Raw genomic sequence first — 21,822 nt, 5'->3', positions numbered from 1 at the left:
TGAGTAGACTAATTACCTCCACTGAATGCTGGCGGACTGACATCAAACTGAGGGAAATAATTACCTTACTGAATGCTGGTGGACTTACTTACAAACTAAGGGGAGTAATTACTCCCACTGAATGCTGGCGGACTGATTATCAAACTGAGTAGACTAATTACCCCACTGAATGCCGGCGGGCTGATTATCAAACTGAGGGAACTAATTACCTTACTGAATGGTGGTGGAGTTACTTACAAACTGAGTAGACTAATTACCCCACTGAATGCCGGCGGACTGATTATCAAACTGAGTAGACTAATTACCCCCCTGAATGCTGGCGGACTGATTATCAAACTGAGGGAACTAATTACTCCCACTGAATGCTGGCGAACTGATTATCAAACTGAGTAGACTAATTACTCCCACTGAATGCTGGCGGACTGATGATCAAACTGAGTAGACTAATTACCCCGCTGAATGCTGGCGGACTGACATCAAACTGAGGTAACTAATTACCTAACTGAATGCTGGTGGAGTTACTTACAAACAGAGGGGAGTAATTACTCCCGCTGAATGCTGGCGGACTGATTATCAAACTGAGTAGACTAATTACCCCACTGAATGCTGGCGGGCTGACATCAAACTGAGGGAACTAATTACTCCCACTGAATGCTGGCGAACTGATTATCAAACTGAGTAGACTAATTACTCCCACTGAATGCTGGCGAACTGATTATCAAACTGAGTAGACTTATAAACCCCACTGAATGCTGGCGGACTGACATCAAACTGAGGGAACTAATTACCTTACTGAATGCTGGCGGAGTTACTTACAAACTGAGTAGACTAACTACCCCCACTGAATGCTGGCGGACTGACATCAAACTGAGGGAACTAATTACCTTACTGAATGCTGGCGGAGTTACTTACAAACTGAGTAGACTAATTACCCCCACTGAATGCTGGCGGACTGACATCAAACTGAGGGAACTAATTACCTTACTGAATGCTGGTTGACTTACTTACAAACTGAGGGGAGTAATTACTCCCATTGAATGCTGGCGGACTGATTATCAAACTGCGTACTAGACTAATTACCCCACTGAATGCTGGCGGGCTGATTATCAAACTGAGGGAACTAATTACCTTACTGAATGGTGGTGGAGTTACTTACAAACTGAGTAGACTAATTACCCCACTGAATGCCGGCGGACTGATTATCAAACTGAGTAGACTAATTACCCCCCTGAATGCTGGCGGACTGGTTATCAAACTGAGGGAATAATTACTCCCACTGAGTGCTGGCGAACTGATTATCAAACTGAGTAGACTAATTACTCCCACTGAATGCTGGCGGAATGATTATCAAACTGAGTAGACTAATTACCCCGCTGAATGCTGGCGGACTGACACCAAACTGAGGAAACTAATTACCTTACTGAATGGTGGTGGAGTTACTTACAAACTGAGTAGACTAATTACCCCACTGAATGCCGGCGGACTGATTATCAAACTGAGTAGACTAATTACCCCACTGAATGCTGGCGGACTGATTATTAAACTGAGGGAACGTCCCTCTGGTCAGATCGCTCTGTGTCTGTACTAGGATGAATTATGCGCCCTGTGTGGCTGCAATTGAACTATGTAAAGCGCATCTGAACGTGAAATTGATCATAAAAAGGGTGCTATATAAATCTGGTATAATAATAATAATAATAATAATAATAATAATAATAATAATTACCCCACTGAATGCTGGTGGACTAACTAACAAACTACGGGGACTAATTATCCGACTAAATAATGGTGTACTAACTTTCACACTATGAAGACCAATGATTCTACTGAACACTGTTAATCACATGCCTCACACCAATGTGGGCTCAAGCCTCGGTCGGGGCGTTGAATTCTTAGATCTTGCCTTCCGCTGAATGCTGGTGGACAAAACAAGCATACTGAGATTACTTATTATCCCACCGAATGTTGCTAGATTAGCTACCCGACTGAGGGGAATACGTTTCACAGTCAATAGTGGACTATCTATCCTACTGAACACTGGTTGGTTTGTTATCACACTAAGGGGACTAACAATCCCCTTGAATGTTGGTAGTCTCACTATCACACTGAATGAACAAACAAATTATTCCATTAAGTGCTGCTGGACTAACTACTCCATTGAAGATATTTATTTCTTATCCCAGTGAGTGCTGTTGACTTACTTTCCAACTTAAGGGTTTAATCATACCACTGAATACTGCTGGACTTGCTATCCACTGAATGGTGGCTGACTATCGTATTGATTATCTCATAGAAACCTGGTGAATATGGAAATGTTAGTTCATAACCGCAATAAAGCAGTAAAAGGCAAACACTACGCCACAGCTATACCACTGCTGTACAGCGTCATCACTACCGCCACAGCTCTACCATTACTGTATAGCGCCATCACTAACGCCACAGCTCTACCACTACTTTATAGCGCCACCGTTAACGCCACAGCTCTACCACTACTGTATAGCACCACCACTAGCGCCACAGCTCTACCACTACAGTATAGCGCCGCCACTTACGCCACAGCTCTACCACTACTGTATAGCGCCATCACTAACGCCACAGCTCTACTACTACTGTATAGTACCATCACTAATGCGATAACTCTTAAAAACGCTGGTATATTTCCATTAGTGTGGGGGAGGTTCATTAAATGTTTGCCTGTATTAAGCTCATACATATTTAGACCATTTGCACGCGCGATAATGTTCATATTAAGTGTTTATACATCAACATGTACTTTGAATACAGACGTATATCAAAAGACGCAAACGACCTCATGAGGAGAAAAGCTTTTAGCACCACAATATACATAATTTTTAAACACCATTACCATTAACCTAGTAAAAGTGTTCTTTCACGGCACTACATTCTCCGATTTTTGAAATAAGTTTTATCGATAAAAATAAAGGACAGAATGAAAATACTTATCATTTGAAACCGATGATGTCTGCACCACGGAGTAACACAAATGAATTTCGAAAATTATGCGGTAGTCTCCCTAATAACTTTAACTAAAAAAAACTCGTAAAATGTATAATCAACTTGCCTGTGATCCATTGCAAACAGCAAATATATACTGCATAAAAGAGAAATCTTCACTGACGTAAAATATGCCCAGTATCCATGACACTCCAGTAACTGGCAGTAGAACACACAGTGACCGCAAACCAATCCTGGGCAAATGTAACATTAGGATTACTTGTTCACACGCACGCAAACACGCACGCAAGCACACACACACACACCTACACTTCCCTATCCTAGTTTTTATCTTAACTTCAAAAGATTACGAATTTCAAAGCAATTTCTTAGGCATTGTTCGTAATAATTTTATTACTCCCACCTCCTCCCGCGCTGAAGGCAAAGAGATATAGGTTTGGCGTTGTCTGTCTTGCCGTTCGATCGTCCGTTCGTTCGTGCGATCTTATTTCAGTCCGTCCGAAATGGAAAATGCTTACAATTCAAATTTTTTTTAGCTTTACTCAACAAACCTCGCATAATTATACCCCCATATACCCCCACCATATAGGAGGCAGTTTTGTCCCGTCGCGTCCCGTCGCGAAATCTTTTATCTCAGTTATAGCTAAATGGATTTGATTCAAACTTAAAATAAATGTTCCACCTTAATACCCGCAGCATGTGACACAAGGTGCATAACTCTGACACCAATTTTTATGAATTATGCCCCCTTTTACTCAGAATTTAAGGCTAATTTTGATGCATTTTCACTATATCTCAAATATTACTAAATGGATTAGATTCAAACTTAAAACAGATGTTCCACCTTATCACCTGCATCTTGTGACACAAGGTGCATAACTCTGACACCATTTTTGCATGAATTATGCCCCCTTTTACTTATTATTTACGGTTAATTTTGTTGTATTTTCACTATATCTCAGTTATTACTAAATGGAATTGATTCAAACTTGAAATAAATGTTCCGCCTTATCACCCACATCATGTGACACAAGGTGCATAACTCTGACACCAAGTTTTCATGAAATATGCCCCTTTTTACTTAGAATTTAAGGTTCAAAGAATAAGTCTATTTTTAGAAATTCTATTTTTAAATTTTCAATATTTTAGGTATTTTTCTAACTATTTTATTATTAGTCCTATGTAAAAAGTAAAGACATTTTTTCTGCGGTAACATGTGTCGGGTAAGACATTTTTTTGTATTCATTTTTAGTGTATCTGTAATATTAGAGATTTTTATATTTATCTCATCCCTCATCTTGGGCACATATACTAGTATTACTTATATGAGCCGCGGAAGCACAAGATGAAGTACTCCAAAGATGAGTAAAATTTTTATTGAAGTAATAAGTTTTTTTTTTACCTTTTATATTATTCTAAGTATTTTTAGATTTTCTTATGGTTGCCATTCAGTGACAAGACGGTATGGTGGGGGTATAAGTCACTCCTGTGACAGTTCTAGTAATTGATTGGCACATGACCTTTGCAACTTATCCACTACATAAGAGAAGATCACAACAGGGTGGTGGTGCATGCGAAAAATATCGTCAGGATCACTTTAGAGCTGTTTTACAATCAATAAATTCCCACCATTGATGGATCTTCATGAAGTTTTACACATATGTAGATCACAATACGGCGGTGGTGCATGTGCAACTTCATCAGGATCACTTCAGTTATTGCTATTTAATTGTTTTACGATCAATAAGTTCCCACAATAGAAATTAAGCACCTTTCAAAATATAGTCCCTCATTTACAGAATAACGAATTTGGCGGGGAATTTAAGTTCACTGAATTCGCTCTCATTTCTTTTTTTTTTATCTGTAAAATTTTGTTTTCAGATGGATTTTTGACCTTTGCACTTAATCATTTTTCGTGTTCGCACATTTTTTTTCACAATACACTGAGTGGTAAAGCCTGATTACGTTGGTGACTTTCAAAGCGTACAAAGTGGTGCGATTGTCTTGAACCTGTATATCAATATTTCAATGAGTGTTCCAACTCTTTTACTTATTCCAGTTCTCATTGCTGAGTAAAATACGGTTTCTGATCAAAACACTATTCAAAAGATAGCTCATATTATAATAATTAATCCAAGCAATTATACGAGGGCTGTACAAAAATTACGTAGACTTTTTCTATATCTTTTATATACAAAACAAGAATTTGCAATCGTTCTGCTAACTGCAATGTAAAATTGATTATGACTATACAAACAGCAGTTACACCTCCTCGAAAACAGTCACTTACATCAACCCGGCGCACGGTGATCATTTTTCAACGTCGTGCGTTCATCGAGATGCTTTCATTAAGTTTGCATTAATTTATGTTTTTAAATTTCTTTTATTAAGTTAAATGAACAAAACCTGAGTAACAATATGTTGTTTGGTTACACATAAAATTATGCCGAGCATAACAGACAGGGAGTACTTGGTCTTAATCCAAGGCTTCGTACATTGACGTTAACGTCGAATCACGGAGTTTTTGTTTTCTGCTTCCAGCTTCGCTGTCTTTATGCAATCCTGTACCACTTGCGAATTGTTTGCATCACTTGAAGATCAAGACACAGACGACCGAACATTGTTGTGGCGTCTGCTTCATTTGTTTATAAATTTCAGTTGCAGTCAAATGTCCACATAACTAAAGAACTGTCTGATTATTTATAGATGCGAGTCGATGACGACATTACATGACATTATAAACAGTAATACACAGTTATTTTAAACGTTGTTTACTTCCGCCTCACACATCCGAATGACGCCGTACTCTCGGTGTGTGTCGCCTTGAAGTGTTGCTGAGCTTTCATGTATTTGTTGGCAAACAAGTATACAATCAGTGCAGACATTTGGGATCGAATTCAAGTCATAACAGATGAAAAAAAGAGACTGCGCCGGTTATGCTTAGCTATGGTAATTTAAACGTTCTGTGCGCTTCGCCTATCAGCAAAAATGTTACAAAAATGTATGGACAAATTACTGAAAGATTACGAATTACAATGATATATTTCACATCAATTGCTCTTCACACAATATGCGACTTTTGACAGCAAATGTCTACCTTTTTTTTAAACAGCCATCGTATCTCTTCTCTCTCGAATATAGATATTTCTAATGCACGCACTTGTGTGAATTTGTAGAACTAATATCTGCCCTACATTCCAGTATGCTTGTCTCTGTTAAAACACTCTTACGCTAGAATGACCACGTTATTGTGCGGTGACGTCAAAGTTTTTAAATTAAAAAATAATTTATAGCAAAAGAATGCTTTAACACTATTTATGCACGATGGGCGGTTATACGTCGGTTGTAATAATTGCACGATGGCGCAGCCCGAGTGGAATTACTTGTAAGACGTATTACCGCCCGAGTGTATAAATAGTGGTAAAACACGGTTTTGCTATAAATTATTTCGATTCTAATATGCCCTTAATCTAAAACAATAGATGAAATATAGTAGCGCTCTTTCTTGGTCGCAACATAAACTTTGGCGTCACCGCACGTTAACGTAACGTCATTCTATCGTAAGCGTGTTTTCATAGAGACAAGCAAATTAGAATTTACCATTACAATTTTTAGCTTAACTGTGTGTCTAATCAAAATTCAATTTTACTAACGACCATGTAATAAAATAATAAATTCAAGATTTGAATAAACTGGTTTCTTACTTAACTTTCTCCCTGTATTCCTTTGCTTCTATAGTTCTTGACCGGAAAACAGCTCTCACAACAACCACCAAACATACTGTGTTGAACTGTATAAAATACATATGGGAATATTTGATAGCATTTGATGTTCAAGTATGTAAAACGTCTTGAATTATCAGACAGATTTCTGGTTAGTTTTTTTATTGGTTGACTTTGTTTAAATACTGGCTTTCGAATGCTTCTGGGTTTTGTTTACAAAATTAACACACTTATATGGGATCTTTTTATTGAATTTATTGAACGAGCTAAATAAAATGATAAAATTGGGAAATTCTGTCAAAGGGTTAAATAAATTCAGTTTAGATGGGGACAAATATAAAATTCTTTTATGTCATGTTAGCTTTTTTTCTGCTGACACATGAAAGCTCAATTCAACGTTCTCTATATAAACTATACTATATAAACAACGTCAACGTAATATCAAAATATGAAATGGTGTATTTTCACTCTCGCGACATGAAACGTGTAATGAAACGATTTATAACAGACTTTCTAAATATTGATATCTTGTATTTATAGTTCATTGCTGTGAAATATATTTTCTATATTTTCATCGGTCTTAATAGTTGCGGATTGGGCTCATCTTGATATCTATCTTATTTTATTGGCCCAGGTCGCAGTATAAGCTGATGGTTAAGAATTATAGTGCTGAAACTTGGTAGTGTTTGAGACGAAACACTGTTAGATTTCATGTTTAAGACAGTGGTTTAAGGTTATAGACATTTGGTTTGCGACAAGAGCTTAAGTTTAGATGTAGACGGGCTGTGGAATCGTTTGTATCTCATGCTTGCGGCGTATGCTCATATTTGTAGGGGTCCTCGATACATATACTCATCCAAGGTCGAATGGATTGTGGTACATTTTGAAACGTGTTTGGTTTGAAACGAAGCTGGTAAAAGGCCAGCCAAAAACACAAGTTTGAACCAGCTAGAATTTTGTGCAATAAGAACCACATGTTGAACTTATTATCTGCTTGATTTTTATTTAATTTGTGTTTCAATCATTTATATATCTTTGGCTAAACTATTCAATCTTTGGCCAAACTAATCAAAACAAGACAGCTTAACAAACATTATATACAATTTTAATAATAAGCAACGTTCGGTACACATAACAAATTTTGTGTTAGTCAGCCCAAGCACGCAATGAGAATTCAGAAAAATGTTGAGATTCTTCATATGAAATATAGAAAACCCTGTATTTAAGCATTCCGTCAAAATATTTATCCTTAACAGTAACAAACTTTTCTATCTTGGCTATCCATGATCTTAAGTCATAGAGTAATCGGCCGTTGTTATACTATGCTTGGAATTGTAGCGACGCTAAGCTAGCATTTCCTCAGCAAAGGAAAGATAAAAAAATCACAAGGCCATATAGAGGGGTGCTTGACCTGTTTGTCCTGTAGACACTGCTATACAATATAGAGGGGTGTTTGACCTGTTTGTCCTGTAGACACTGCTATACAATATAGAGGGGTGATTGACCTGTTTGTCCTGTAGACACTGCTATACAATATAGAGGGGTGTTGTCCTATAGACACTGCTATACAATATAGAGGGGTGCTCGACCGGTTTGTCCTGTAGCCACTGCTATACAATATAGAGGGGTGATTGACCTGTTTGTCCTGTAGACACTGCTATACAATATAGAGGGGTGATTGACCTGTTTGTCCTGTAGCCACTGTTATACAATATAGAGGGGTGATTGACCGGTTTGTCCTGTAGACACTGCTATACAATATAGAGGGTCGTTTGTCCTATAGACACTGCTATACATTATAGAGGGGTGCTCGACCTGTTTATCCTGTAGCCACTGCTATACAATATAGAGGGGTGATTGACCTGTTTGTCCTGTAGACACTGCTATACAATATAGAGGGGTGCTTGACCTGTTTGTCCTGAAGACACTGCTATACAATATAGAGGGGTGATTGACCTGTTTGTCCTGCAGACACTGCTATACAATATAGAGGGTGATTGACCTGTTTGTCCTGAAGACACTGCTATACAATATAGAGGGGTGATTGACCTGTTTGTCCTGCAGACACTGCTATACAATATAGAGGGTGATTGACCTGTTTGTTCTGTAGACACTGCTATACAATATAGAGGGGTGATTGACCTGTTTGTCCTGTAGCCACTGCTATACAATATAGAGGGTGCTTGACCTGTTTGTCCTGTAGCCACTGCTATACAATATAGAGGGTGATTGATCTGTTTGTCCTGTAGACACTGCTATACAATACAGAGGGGTGTTTGTTCTGTAGACACTGCTATACAATATAGAGGGGTGCTTGACCTGTTTGTCCTGTAGACACTGCTATACAATATAGAGGGGTGTTTGACCGGTTTGTCCTGTAGACACTGCTATACAATATAGAGGGGTGATTGACCTGTTTGTCCTGTAGACACTGCTATACAATATAGAGGGTGTTTGTCCTGTAGACACTGCTATACAATATAGAGGGGTGTTTGACCGGTTTGTCCTGCAGACACTGCTATACAATATAGAGGGGTGCTTGACCTGTTTGTCCTGTATACACTGCTATACAATATAGAGGGTGATTGACCTGTTTGTCCTGTAGACACTGCTATACAATATAGAGGGGTGTTTGTTTGTCCTGTAGACACTGCTATACAATATAGAGGGGTGCTTGACCTGTTTGTCCTGTAGACACTGCTATACAATATAGAGGGGTGTTTGACCTGTTTGTCCTGTAGACACTGCTATACAATATAGAGGGGTGTTTGACCTGTTTGTCCTGTAGACACTGCTATACAATATAGAGGGTGCTTGACCTGTTTGTCCTGTAGACACTGCTATACAATATAGAGGGGTGCTTGACCTGTTTGTCCTGTAGACACTGCTATACAATAAAGAGGGTGCTTGACCTGTTTGTTCTGTAGACACTGCTATACAATATAGAGGGTGCTTGATCTGAGTGCAGGGCTACTCCCTCCGGATTAGTCAGGACACCGACAGCTGTCTTGGCTCCACTTCTGTCGATGCCCTGTGCCTTCTCCGCGACGTGCACGCTCCGGAGGGAAGGAGAAGCGCAGTATTGTAAGAGAAGAAATGTTACCATATATAGGCCTACTACAACTATATTTACATCAATTTTACACCAGTCGTCAACAAAAATTTAAAAGATAAAATTAGATATAGAAAACAAATAATATGAATCGGTCATCATAAAAGCTGTACAAAAATAGGAAAACTTTAGGAATAAAGGGAAGTAATCAAAAAGCTAAATCTAGGCCCTATTTTTAGATGAAAAACCAAACCGTTTCTTGTACAACAAACTCCTACGCAGTGATCTCCCTTGCCACTTGAAGCATCGCGTAGAAGTCGGGATAGGTATAGGAAGAAACGCATGTATAATTGTATATACAAGACTTTAGTATAAATAATGATTCAGATCATTAATATGCTGTTTTATTGCTGACTAGTGCAATATGTAATATTAAGACTAAATTAGAGAAATCTTTATAATACGTTTTCGAACTATATTTTTATCGCTATATTTTCATGCGCTTCGGTCACATCATGTCTTAAAGGAATACACCCTCACTTTTCAAATTAGCCATGATTGATCAACATACCTAAAAACATATTGTCTCATGCGAAATGACGCATTCTTCAACCTTATTGTATTTACATATGTATGAAAATATCAACGGACTGTAGAACAATGTTTAGAGAACAGTTCATATCAATAAAAGTATCTGTCGATTAGCCTGAAAATGGGTAAAAGCCTTACAGCGGATTAATCTGCCTTTCAGTGAAAACTGTCAGTATGATATTCTTGCAAGTTTTGAAATACGGTAATTATAGGTCTCAACCGCTTCCCGGTTTCAACTTAAAAATGGACGTGTACGAGGATCATACAAGACAAGAGTGTGTTTTCATATTCAAGTTGTTAGATCGTTGAAAACAATGTGAGGCTGTACCGAGCATTTTACTTTTTGTATTCAACGAGGTTAACGTAAGTTTCTGTTCTTTCATTAGCTATTTCTGCTGAAATATCGAAACATTTTTATTCAGTATGGACAAAGTCAATTCCACTTACATCTCCTTCACTTGGACGGCATTTTTGGACGGTTTTCATGCCGAAAGTTGAATAAAGCACCGAAGAAAAAAATCATTCCAAATCAATCTAGCATCTTTTATATTCAATGATTCACACTGTCATAGCCTTTCAGTCGTGATGTTGAGTTCTCGTGCTAATGTGTTGAAATGGTATCGTGATTACCTCACCTGAACAAGGTACTTACCAATATAACAGCTAACGTAGGTCCGACAAACGCCCAAATCAAGCCTTTTTCGTTGGAAAGCCAGCAACTGAAGAAAAGAAAAATCAACAGCCCTTATAAATGGTTACAATTAAGCTATTCCAAAACGTTTAGTTAACATTGCTTTCAGTGCAATAAGCAATTAGAGAACCAGGCAACAGACTCAATCTAAATGGAAGGTGTTTGCTGTCAACGATTTGCTGTGGTACATGTACTATTCTATCATTTGAAGTTAAATACAACTCTAAATCGGGGCTAAATCTGTGAAGAATGTTTGGAACACGCTTGAAGAAGAAAATTACTGAAATAAAAACCAAGGTATCTGGCAAAAATAGGTATAATTACATTCTTATTAGTTTACTGAGAAAATTTCCATTACGACTTGCTACAGGTGCCAGTTACCTTGCGTTTGAACATAATGCAGATGCTGTTCAAAATAAGGTCACAGTCAGAGATCTTTCAGTCTGGCTTATGTCTAACAGTATCACTGACTAGCGTTTACAAAAAGCAAACCTTATTTTAAATAGTCTGTAAACAATACAGCTTCAATGTAACAAACAAAAAGAAACTAACAGAAGTCAAATTCGTTCTGCACTAGACAGAAATTCGGTTCCTCATCATACCGGAGTCTCAACAGTCATGACTCGGTAGATAAATAGTTCTTTGTTTCAGAAGAGTTCACAGCCATTTTAGATCAGATAAAAACAAATTGGCAAAAGTATGTGATAAAAGTGTTATGATAGTTGTAGCTTGTTATTGGACGTCTATAAATAGCTCTAGTAGTCCCTTTAAAGGAAAAAGAATCCCTATTTTATTTACTGTAAGAGAGTACCTTAAAATAACTTGCAGACCAAGTTTGAGGAAGATTAATCAAGCAGTTCATGAGAAGAAATCGTTCTAAGTTTTTTTAATCAAGCTCTAGTCGTTGCTACAAAGGGCCAAGCGCATCGCTTCGATCCAAATTGGAAGAAACCCTTATATTGTGTTACAGACCAAGTTTGATGAAGATTAATCAAGCAGTTCATGAGAAGAAGTCGTTCTAAGATTTTTTAGTCAAGCTCTAGTCGTTGCTACAAAGGGCCAAGCGCATCGCTTCGATCCAAATTGGAAGAAACCCTTATATTGTGTTACAGACTAAGTTTGATGAAGATCAATCAAGCAGATCATGAGAAGAAGTCACTTAAAGGTTTTTTTAAAAAAATTATTTAGCATTAGTGGCGCATTAAGGAGTGTCAAGTACTTGCAGTAGAACAAATTTAGAGAGGACCTTACAATTATGCAGCATATCAGGTTTGATGGAGATCCATCATGAGTTCATGAGAAGAAGTCTTTTAAACGATTTTTTAGCTCTAGCGGCCCTTAAAGGTGCCAAGTGCCTTCATTAGAACATAACTGAGGGAGGACCTTGCCATGATGCTACAGACCAAGTCTGGTGTAATTCTGACCAACAAATACAGGGAAGAAAATGTTTATGTAAATTGTGGACGACGGACGATGTACTCCAGGGCATCCGTCCATATGAATAGCGCGCCATGAAACTTCGGTTCGGCTAGAACAATGCAAAGAACTTACACTTTTTTGTTTCCAAATCCCTCTGTTTTTGTAACGCCAAGTGAAATGCCAACAATGATAGCGGGTAAGACTGAAATAAATCACTTAAGAGTATAATGGCTATTTATGACAAGAAAACATTTCCTGATCCCAGACAGCAAAACAATTTAAACAAACTTTTCTGTTAAAATAATTTTTTATGAGCTTAAAAAAAAAGAAAAACAACTATGTTGCTTTAGGATTTCTCATTAGGTTAAAGACAGGAAGCATGGGAAGGGCACATTGATTACTTTGTTTAGATTTTATACATGTAAGCTACATAAAGACCGATATATATATATATATATATATATATATATATATATATATATATATATATATATATATATATATATGTGTGTGTGAGATAAAAACATTATTTCAAATGACTGGTTTATTTGATAACGCCTTTATCAATTTACTTACGCCATGACATAAGAAGTAGCCATCTTATTCTCGATGTTTTTGTTTTAAACACATATAGTACTGTTATGGCCATTTCTATACCCTCTGCCAACATTATAGAAAACACCACCAGGTAGATATAGTGAAGACATGCAGCAATCACTGTACAAACAACCTGGTTCCGTAATAAAGTATAAACAATTGTAATGTCAGTTAGATTGAGATATCTCATAAATAGCTAAAATTTGAAAGTGTATGCTGGATCACGTAATAAACTAAATCACATCTTCTAACGCATCCACTGCTACCTATATAAAGTAGTTTTGTGAAAATTCTCACACTGTTGTAATTTCAGTAATTTCGAACAAACTTCATATGCATTTATTCAGTTCTCTGCCTAAACCTATTTACAAACGAACGAGTTTAATTATTTGGAAAAAAATCATACTTGCCATTTGTCATGCGGTATTTACCTGGTGTATAGCAGGCAATATTTGTCAAGCAGTATTTACCAAGTATTTACACGCATCATTTGCCAGGCGGTATTTACCTGGTTTTTGCAGGCAGTGTTTGTCAAGCAGTATTTACCAAGTATTTACAAGCATCATTTGCCAGGCGGTATTTACCTGGTATTTAGAAGGCAATATTTAACTAGTATTTACATGCACCATTTGCCTGGCGGTATTTACCTGGTATTTACAGCAGTTTTTGTCAGGCGGTATGTAACTGGTATTTACAGGTAGTATTTGTCAAGCAGTTTTTACCTGGTATTTACATGCAACATTTAAGTGGTATTTACAGGTAATATTTGTCAAATGGTATTTACCTGGTATTTACATGCACCATTTGCCAGGCGTTATTACAGACAGTATCTGTCAGGCGGTATTTACCTGGTATTTAGCAGGCATTATTTGTCAGGCGATATTTACCAAGTATTTACATGCAGTATTTGCCAGGCGGTATCTACCTCGTATTCAAGGCAGTAATTGCCAGACGGTATTTACCTGTTATGTAGCTGGTAGTATTTATCGAGCAGTATTTACCTGATATTTAACAGGCAGTATTTGTCAGACACTATTTACCTGGTATTTAGCATTCAGTATTTGTAAAGCGGTATTTACCTGATTTTTAGCAGGCAGTATTTGTCAGGCGATATTTACCTTGTATTTACATGCAGTATTTGCCAGGCGATATCTACCTCGTATTTACATGCAGTATTTGCCAGGCGGTATCTACCTGGTATTTACAGGCAGTAATTGCAAGACGGTATTTACCTGTTAGCTAGCTGGTAGTATTTATCGAGCAGTATTTACCTGATATTTAACAGGCAGTATTTGTCAGACACTATTTACCTGGTATTTAGCATTCAGTATTTGTAAAGCGGTATTTACCTGATTTTTAGCAGGCAGTATTTGTCAGGCGATATTTACCTGGTATTTACAAGCAGTAATTGCTAGATTGTATTTACCTGGTATCTAGCTGGTAGTATTTGTAAGCGGTATTTACCTGATTTTTAGCAGGCAGTATTTGTCAGGCGATATTTACCTGGTATTTACATGGAGTATTTGCCAGGCGGTATCTACCTGGTATTTACAGGCAGTGATTGCCAAGCGGTATTTACCTGGTATCTAGCTGGTAGTATTTGTAAGCGGTATTTACCTGATTTTTAGCAGGCAGTATTTGTCAGACACTATTTACCTGATATTTAGCATTCAGTATATGTAAAGCGGTATTTACCTGATTTTTAGCAGGCAATATTTGTCAAACAACAGTTACCTTGTATTTACATGGAGTATTTGTAAAGCGGTGTTTACCTGATATTTAGCAGGTAGTATTTATCAAACAATATTACCTGGTATTTAGCAGGCATGTAAAGTGGTATTTATCAGGCAGTATTTGTCAAGCAGCATTTACTTGGTATTGATCAGGCTTTATTTGTAATGCATGCTAAGGAGATCGGTGGTAAGTGGATATATAATTAATATAAAAGGGTCTAGTTTGAAATGTCCACAATTATATATGTTAGCAACATAGTTAAATTGCAAAACATTTTAAAACTACTGGCAAAATATGTTGCGCTATATGATTTAAACAAGTGGGCTATGATGGCCCTAGGTCGCTTACCCGAGTTACGCTAATTACGTGTTTGGAAAAGTGACCACGAGTCGAAATAATTAGAACAATTTTGGTAGAGGGTAACACAAGGATCATTTGTGTCAGTAGTTATGCAAGAAGCTTTTAAAGTTTCCAATATATAACTGTAGGGAAATGAACACGTCCCGTGGCAGTCATTTTTTGACGAATCGGAATATTTGAGTAATCTATGTAGAGGGTTACACAATGACCATTTGAGTGAAATTATTTCAAAAGCAGTTTCAGAGCACACGTTTGGAAACGTGTGGCGCCGGACGATGAGTGATACACTGAAATTAATCAGCACACTTTCCTTAAGTCACCAAGCTTTAATATATAATACGGTTATAATAAAAATACTTTGGTTTGCAATTTTGTATTGGGCTCGAGTGGGTTTTGTCATGCGCCAAGTGTGATCCGGTCCGGCCTGGATCAAGCGAGGCGCTTGCACCAAGTGTGATCCTATCCGGTCTGGATCCAGCGAGGCGTTTGCACCAATTGTGATCCCATCCGGTCTTGATCCAGCGAGGCGCTTGCACCAAGTGTGATCCTGTCCGGCCTGGATCCAGCGAGGCGCTTGCAATAAGTGTGATCCTATCCGGCCTGGATCCAGAAAGGCGCTTGCACCAAGTGTGATCCTGTCCGACCTGGATCCAGCGAGGCGCTTGCATTGCACCAAGTGTGATCCTATCCGGCGAAATACACGAGAGGCAAATGTATTATTGCAGATCAAGGTAATGCTTTAAGAAACTGTGAAGGGTTTGACGCCTGGAACGTCGCAACTTAAAGAAGTAGTCTCACAATTGAATACTTTTTTCATATCCGATAGAAGTTTGAATACAGTATTCATTAGTGAACAGAACATTCGCATGCATATAATAAAAGGTTTATTATTAGGTTTATTATCGTGCATATATCGATAAATTTCTTTTCTGCCTGCGTTCAATGCAGTACAAGTATATTGGAAATGTTTCAAGTTTATCAAAACTTACAGTATTTTCCGTGCGATCAACACCAGCTAAGAACAAGATATAAGACAGTACGAGAGCAATGCACAGATTTGCCAGCAACGCCGTTCGATCACTCTTTAGATATCTAAAATATAAGCATTTAATTAGTAACTTCGGTATCTTTGTTTTCATATAACTTTATCAAAATTAGATACTTTGCAGTCGGAAAAAAGCCAAATTGCAATTATTGCAACTGCTTTATATCACCAAAACTGCAGAAATATTTGGTAAACGACGATATATATTCGTATGACTGGATACTTAAAATATTCTCAAAAAGTTGCCCCCCCCCCCCCCCCCGCCACCCCTTAAAAAAACGTGTGCCATTTGAAAAGACATACCCCCCCCCCCCCTTAAAAAAACGTGTGCCATTTGAAAAGACATAAAGGTAAAGAATTGCTGAAAACTATGTTTAACCTAACTATGTGAAATTTAAGCACTCGAACATTATTGCAAATGCATCAAAACGAAGATATGTAACAATTCTTTGAAAGTGGTGAGTTTGTAAAGGCGCTGAACTGTCTGTAAATGTGGCCCCTTCACTGCAGCCCTTTTCCGGAATTTACTGCATGTATAAGTAACTTGACAATCGTTTTGTAGAGTGATATGTTTTATACGCTGTTCAATTTTCGTATATTTTAACAGCCGTTTCTTTCTATCATTTGTGTTGAAGCTAGCCGTTGAAGAGAGTTGCCTAAGTTGTTTTCAATCATTGACTGGCACAGCGTGCTTTTAGTCTATTAAATGTTTAAACAGAGAACAATAAGTGCTGTATAGAGAGTATGTAATATCATTCAGAGAAATGTTACCACTGCAAATATACATACTTCCAAAGCAGCACGTGTATTGCTAGAGTTGCCAACAGACATGATATTGACACTCCTATTCCTATAAACGAGACGATTTGCAAACCCAGCGAGTCGGCGTCAGCCTAAAATTAAAGGTCACATGGGTAATCGTTATATTTGTTTGGCTTAAATCTCAATTTTGCATTGTTCTAGAATATGTTTCTGACATATATCACATATATAAGCAATTATTGAAGGAAATCACATGTTCGGAGCGGCGAAAGAAGTACTAAAAAATCTGCACCTCAATTCGCATGCTTTACAAGATGTATTTTTTATAAAAGAACGAATTACTTGTGTTACAGGAAAACTTAATATAACTGAAATACTTTACCTCTTTAAAAGGGCTCATAAGAACTGCAAAATTTGTTAGGTGGTTACATTCGCAGACCGTGTAAGTTGTGTTTGAAAAATGAACACTACATCCTGTATTAGACCAGTAACCATCAGAATTTCTGCAAAAATAACCAAAGAACGTGTATGATAACCAGTACTGGTGTTATTACTGGTCTCACTTCTATTGCTTATTTCTCAGCCATAAACAAACTGATTTTATTGGTTTACGAACAAGATGTTAACATAATAAAAGACGCAGATTTCTTGGTCATTTTCCGAAGAATCTGTAATTTATTAACTAATGGATTCAGAAAAGATAGCAGACAATTAGTATTATATAAAAATCTATTTGAAATACAAAGATTCAGTCTTACCCGCGGAAACGCCAATATCTGCAAGATGGTTCTGTCAGTTCATTCTGTGAAAAAAATAGCCATTTGAAATTGTGTACCTAATGGTCTTTCGAAGCTTGAGCGAGTAAAATCAAATCGCGTAATTATGTAGTATGTTGTGGTTAGTGTTATTCAGGACATGCATTTATTTTTTTTAAGATTAAATTATCTCGTGCGCACGACATCTGATATCGGGCACACAACATCTTATCTCGAGCGCACGACAGCTTATCTCGTATTCATGACATCTTATCTCATGCATTCGACATTATATCTCATGCGCAAAACATCTTATCTCGTGAGCACGACATCTTGAGCGCACGACATCTTATTTCGAGCGCACGACATTTTATTTCGTGTGCGCGACATCTAATCTCGAGCGCATGACATCTTATATCGTGTGCACGGCATGTTATCTCGAGAGCACAACATTTTATCTCATGAGCACGACATCTTATCTCGTGCGAACGACATCTAATCTCGAGCGTACGAAAATTCATCTCGTGAGCACGACATCTTATCTCGTGCAAACGACATCTAATCTCTAGTGCACGACATCTTACCTCGTGCGCTTGAATCTTACCTCGTAAGCACAACATCTTTTCTGGTGCGCACGGTATCTTATCTCGAGTGCATGTCATGTTATCTCCAGCACACGACATCTTATCTCAAGAGCGGAACATCTTATCTCGTACACACGACATCTTATCTCTTCCCTTGAATAATGCACGAAGGGGCACATGGGGTCTCCGCCTGGAAAGTCGCCATATGACCAAACTTGCGCCGGTATGACGTTAGACCCAACAAAATGAATAAATATTTTGAATGTCACTGCGATCTATGGTTGCTGATTTGTGCCATTTCGTTCTGTCACAGCGACATAACGACAAACACCGTTATGGCGCCCTGCCGAACGATAGCCCGGCAAACATCGCCCCGCCAAATGTCACCCGCAGGAAGTCGCCCTCCCAAACATCGTTATTGCGCCCTAACAGAAGTTGCCCCGCCGAATGCCAACCCGTCAAACGTCGTCGTTTTTACTTTCGGAATGACATAGTATTAATTAAATTATCTCTAATACCCCCACCCCGTTACCCCAATTCAACCGTCTATCCATCAGTTAGTTTATTAATGGCATTTTTGAATTACAAGATTTTTTATGACATACAGATAGATAGAGGACAATATGCATGTGTCCCTGCCCATCCATCCATCCGTTTAATTTTTGTTGTCGTACATCGGAAAATACTATATGCTATATGGAATTTTGTGAGCATGACCCTTGCCCAACCCCCTCAACCGAGTGTGACATTGACCTTACACATAGAGATCTTATGTTTGCTCGCGAAAATCCATCTCACTGAGTAAAGCATAAAGTACTCAAAATGTACGGCAAAGTTATAATCGCGACAAAAATTAGCTGGACAGACGTACGGACGGACGTACGCACGCAAGCATGTACGCACGCACGCACGCACGCACGCACGCATATTACCCTGTATCTATATGGCATGAAAAAGTATGTTCTTTAAAAGTTACACTGGTAGATTGAAGGATGATCGGTGGGGGTCATGGGAGTGGAGTGAGACAAGTAACACTTCATTTGGAACTGACAAAAAAGTCATAATTATTCATAACTATTACCACCTTTTATCTCTAATTTATTAAATAAATTCAAGTCATTTCAGTTGGCGATAAGACGTTATGTGGAGCTACGTTCGGCTGGCTACATTCGGCGGGGCAACGTTTTTATCTTTATGGTGTGTGTTTTTTTTTTTTTTTTTTTTTTTTGTTGTTGTTGTTGTCGTTGTGTCGCTGCGACTGAACGAAATAACGAAATGGCACAAATCGCAGCTAAATATTTTTCTATTGGTATTAACACACCCTATAACGTGATAGCGCGACACCACCAGATAACATGACACCAGATCGGATAACGCGACACTCTGCGGAGTTTGCTGTCGATTAGAAGTAAGTATTTTCAATTTTTTCTTTACACAGTGTGAATCAATGAAAAGCAGACTCTTACCAGGTTTCGAGGATAGAAAGAGGCATCTAAAGGAATGTTTTCTGAATTAAAAAGACCACCAAATAATCATACAGATGGCTAATCCACGGCCAGATTTTCATTGTTTTGGATATTGAACCGAGGATTTTTTCTCATTTCTGAAGCAACAAGCTTGGCATTACCCTCAATAGAAAGCCAAACATTCTCTCTCTTTGTCTGCCAAATATCCCGGCGAAACCCCATTACTTTCGAAAATACGAGGCGTTAAAGTCGGATGGGTAGACGAAAAATGTTCTGTCTGACATCACATAATTCCCAGGGAAGGTTCTTACTGACACCAACTTTTGAAGATTAGATGTTCTGTCTGACACCAGCATTTGATCATTCTTTTTTTGCCTCTATTTCGCTCGGTTTGCAGTATTTTATCGAATTTACGCATGTTTTCGGGTATAACGGGTCGTTAAATTCATTTTTCTAATAAGGGTTTAGGTTATAGTGTAGAAATTCACCGTAATTCGGTCGAAAATGTGCCTTCGTGGTGTTGTTGAAAGTAGTATACATAAAAAAAAACTTACTTTTTTTTTTTTGGCACTTTTGCGTGTAAAATGGGGGCTTATTTCATTCGCAGAATGTATTTTCAGTAAAATAAGACGCGTTTCAGGTTAAATATCGCGTGTATATGGCAAATGATGAGAGAAAACGAAAGTAGGGTCGTTTACTGTGCGACACCGTCAACAACGCGATTCGAGAAAGGGTCAGTGGCTTCAATCTGGCGGCGTTCCACCACAAATCTGTCTACACCACCTTTTCTTTTCATAGTTTGATGGCTGATTATTTGTAGTTTACTATATATAATATGGGTTTCTATGGGTTGAAGTTCTAGAAAGTATAGTACATGGATCTAAACTATGGCGAATTTACACTAGAACCCTGGTATAAAACCTTTACACTTCAAGACGACATTCAGCACGATTTTAGGTGTCATGACAATAAATGTGTAGAGAAAGTAAAATCCCGATTGATTTAACGGTTGTGTACCTCGGAGTGGGGTAGGAGGAGTCAAATTTTGATAGGATTGTCAGAGTCAATATTCAACAAGCTCTGAAAGACCTATTCATATATTGTTGACCTATTCATATTCTGTCAATGTTTTAGTATCTAGATATATATGATATCTGAGCACCATGAGAAAACCAACATAGTGGCTTTGCGACCAGCATGGATCCAGACCAGCCTGCCCATCCGCGCAGTCTTGTCAGGATCCATGCTGTTCGCTAACAGTTTCTCTAATTGCAATAGGCTTTGAAAGCGAACAACATGGACCCTGACAAGACTGCGCGGATGCGCATGCTGGTCTGGATCCATGCTGGTCGCAAAGCCACTTATAATGTTTGTTTTCTCATGGCGCGGGTCATATAGAAGTAGAACACATATTTTGAAGGGGTCTCAGGCGTCATTTTGATTCATTGTGCTGTTGGTGGAATCCAGACATTTGAATTGAAAAGATAGGCTGGTAGATAGGTTGCTATTTACAGTAATGGAGACCCATTATTAAAAGAATCTTATAGTCCAAAGATCGTGTACAGAAAATTTAAAGACATTCTCTCCTCCAGAACTTACTCTTTGGTACGCTTTCAAAAAATCGAAAATGAATGTACTATCGTATTGCATACATGCCCTTGATACATTTAAACAACTTGCTTGAATTGAAGCTGGCAATATTCATATAGACACCTTAGTTAAAATGTTAAGTTATTGCCAATTTTCAATTTTACAAATCATCTGCAGGCCCGTCGGAAGTACAGTGCATTCGCGATGCTACGAATCGCAATTTAACGAAATACCGGTATACTACGAAAAGGTGTTGTGGTCCCGGCTGCTTTCCTCCTTATTTCTATGTAACAAAATCGCGGTTTTACGAAAATGCAATTTTACGAAAAATGCGCTCCTACGAATGTATTGTTATGCCCTTAAAGCCTGTTTTCAACTTGTTTTAGTTGCGATTTTACGAATGTATCGTCTAAGTTTTCACACCTACCATAACGGCGTGAAAATGCTTTAGAGTGGAAAGTGTCACTATCATTTAGCT

At 38.0% G+C, this 21,822-nt stretch overlaps 1 protein-coding gene across 4 annotated transcripts in view; it reads right to left on the bottom strand.

Annotated features, from left to right (window-relative positions):
• LOC123540821 (adhesion G protein-coupled receptor E3-like) overlaps positions 1 to 21,822 on the bottom strand; it is a 162,050-nt gene that overhangs the window by 25,858 nt on the left and 114,370 nt on the right. For 2 of the 4 annotated variants that reach the window (XM_053526341.1, XM_053526340.1), the window contains exons 15-23: positions 17,708 to 17,751; positions 17,332 to 17,452; positions 16,977 to 17,080; positions 16,132 to 16,234; positions 13,028 to 13,181; positions 12,584 to 12,653; positions 10,994 to 11,060; positions 6,681 to 6,766; positions 3,083 to 3,209 (exon numbers count right to left, since the gene is read on the bottom strand). In XM_053526341.1, coding sequence (XP_053382316.1) covers positions 3,083 to 3,209; positions 6,681 to 6,766; positions 10,994 to 11,060; positions 12,584 to 12,653; positions 13,028 to 13,181; positions 16,132 to 16,234; positions 16,977 to 17,080; positions 17,332 to 17,452; positions 17,708 to 17,751 — 876 coding nt within the window. The remainder of the gene's footprint in view (positions 1 to 3,082; positions 3,210 to 6,680; positions 6,767 to 10,993; positions 11,061 to 12,583; positions 12,654 to 13,027; positions 13,182 to 16,131; positions 16,235 to 16,976; positions 17,081 to 17,331; positions 17,453 to 17,707; positions 17,752 to 21,822) is intronic. The other 2 variants (XR_008367774.1, XM_053526342.1) reach the window with 1 other exon arrangement.

Source organism: Mercenaria mercenaria, chromosome 16, assembly GCF_021730395.1.
Source record: "Mercenaria mercenaria strain notata chromosome 16, MADL_Memer_1, whole genome shotgun sequence".
Lineage (NCBI taxonomy): Eukaryota > Metazoa > Mollusca > Bivalvia > Venerida > Veneridae > Mercenaria > Mercenaria mercenaria.
Note: the sequence above shows the minus strand (reverse complement) of the source record. Positions and strands in the feature narration are given on the sequence as shown.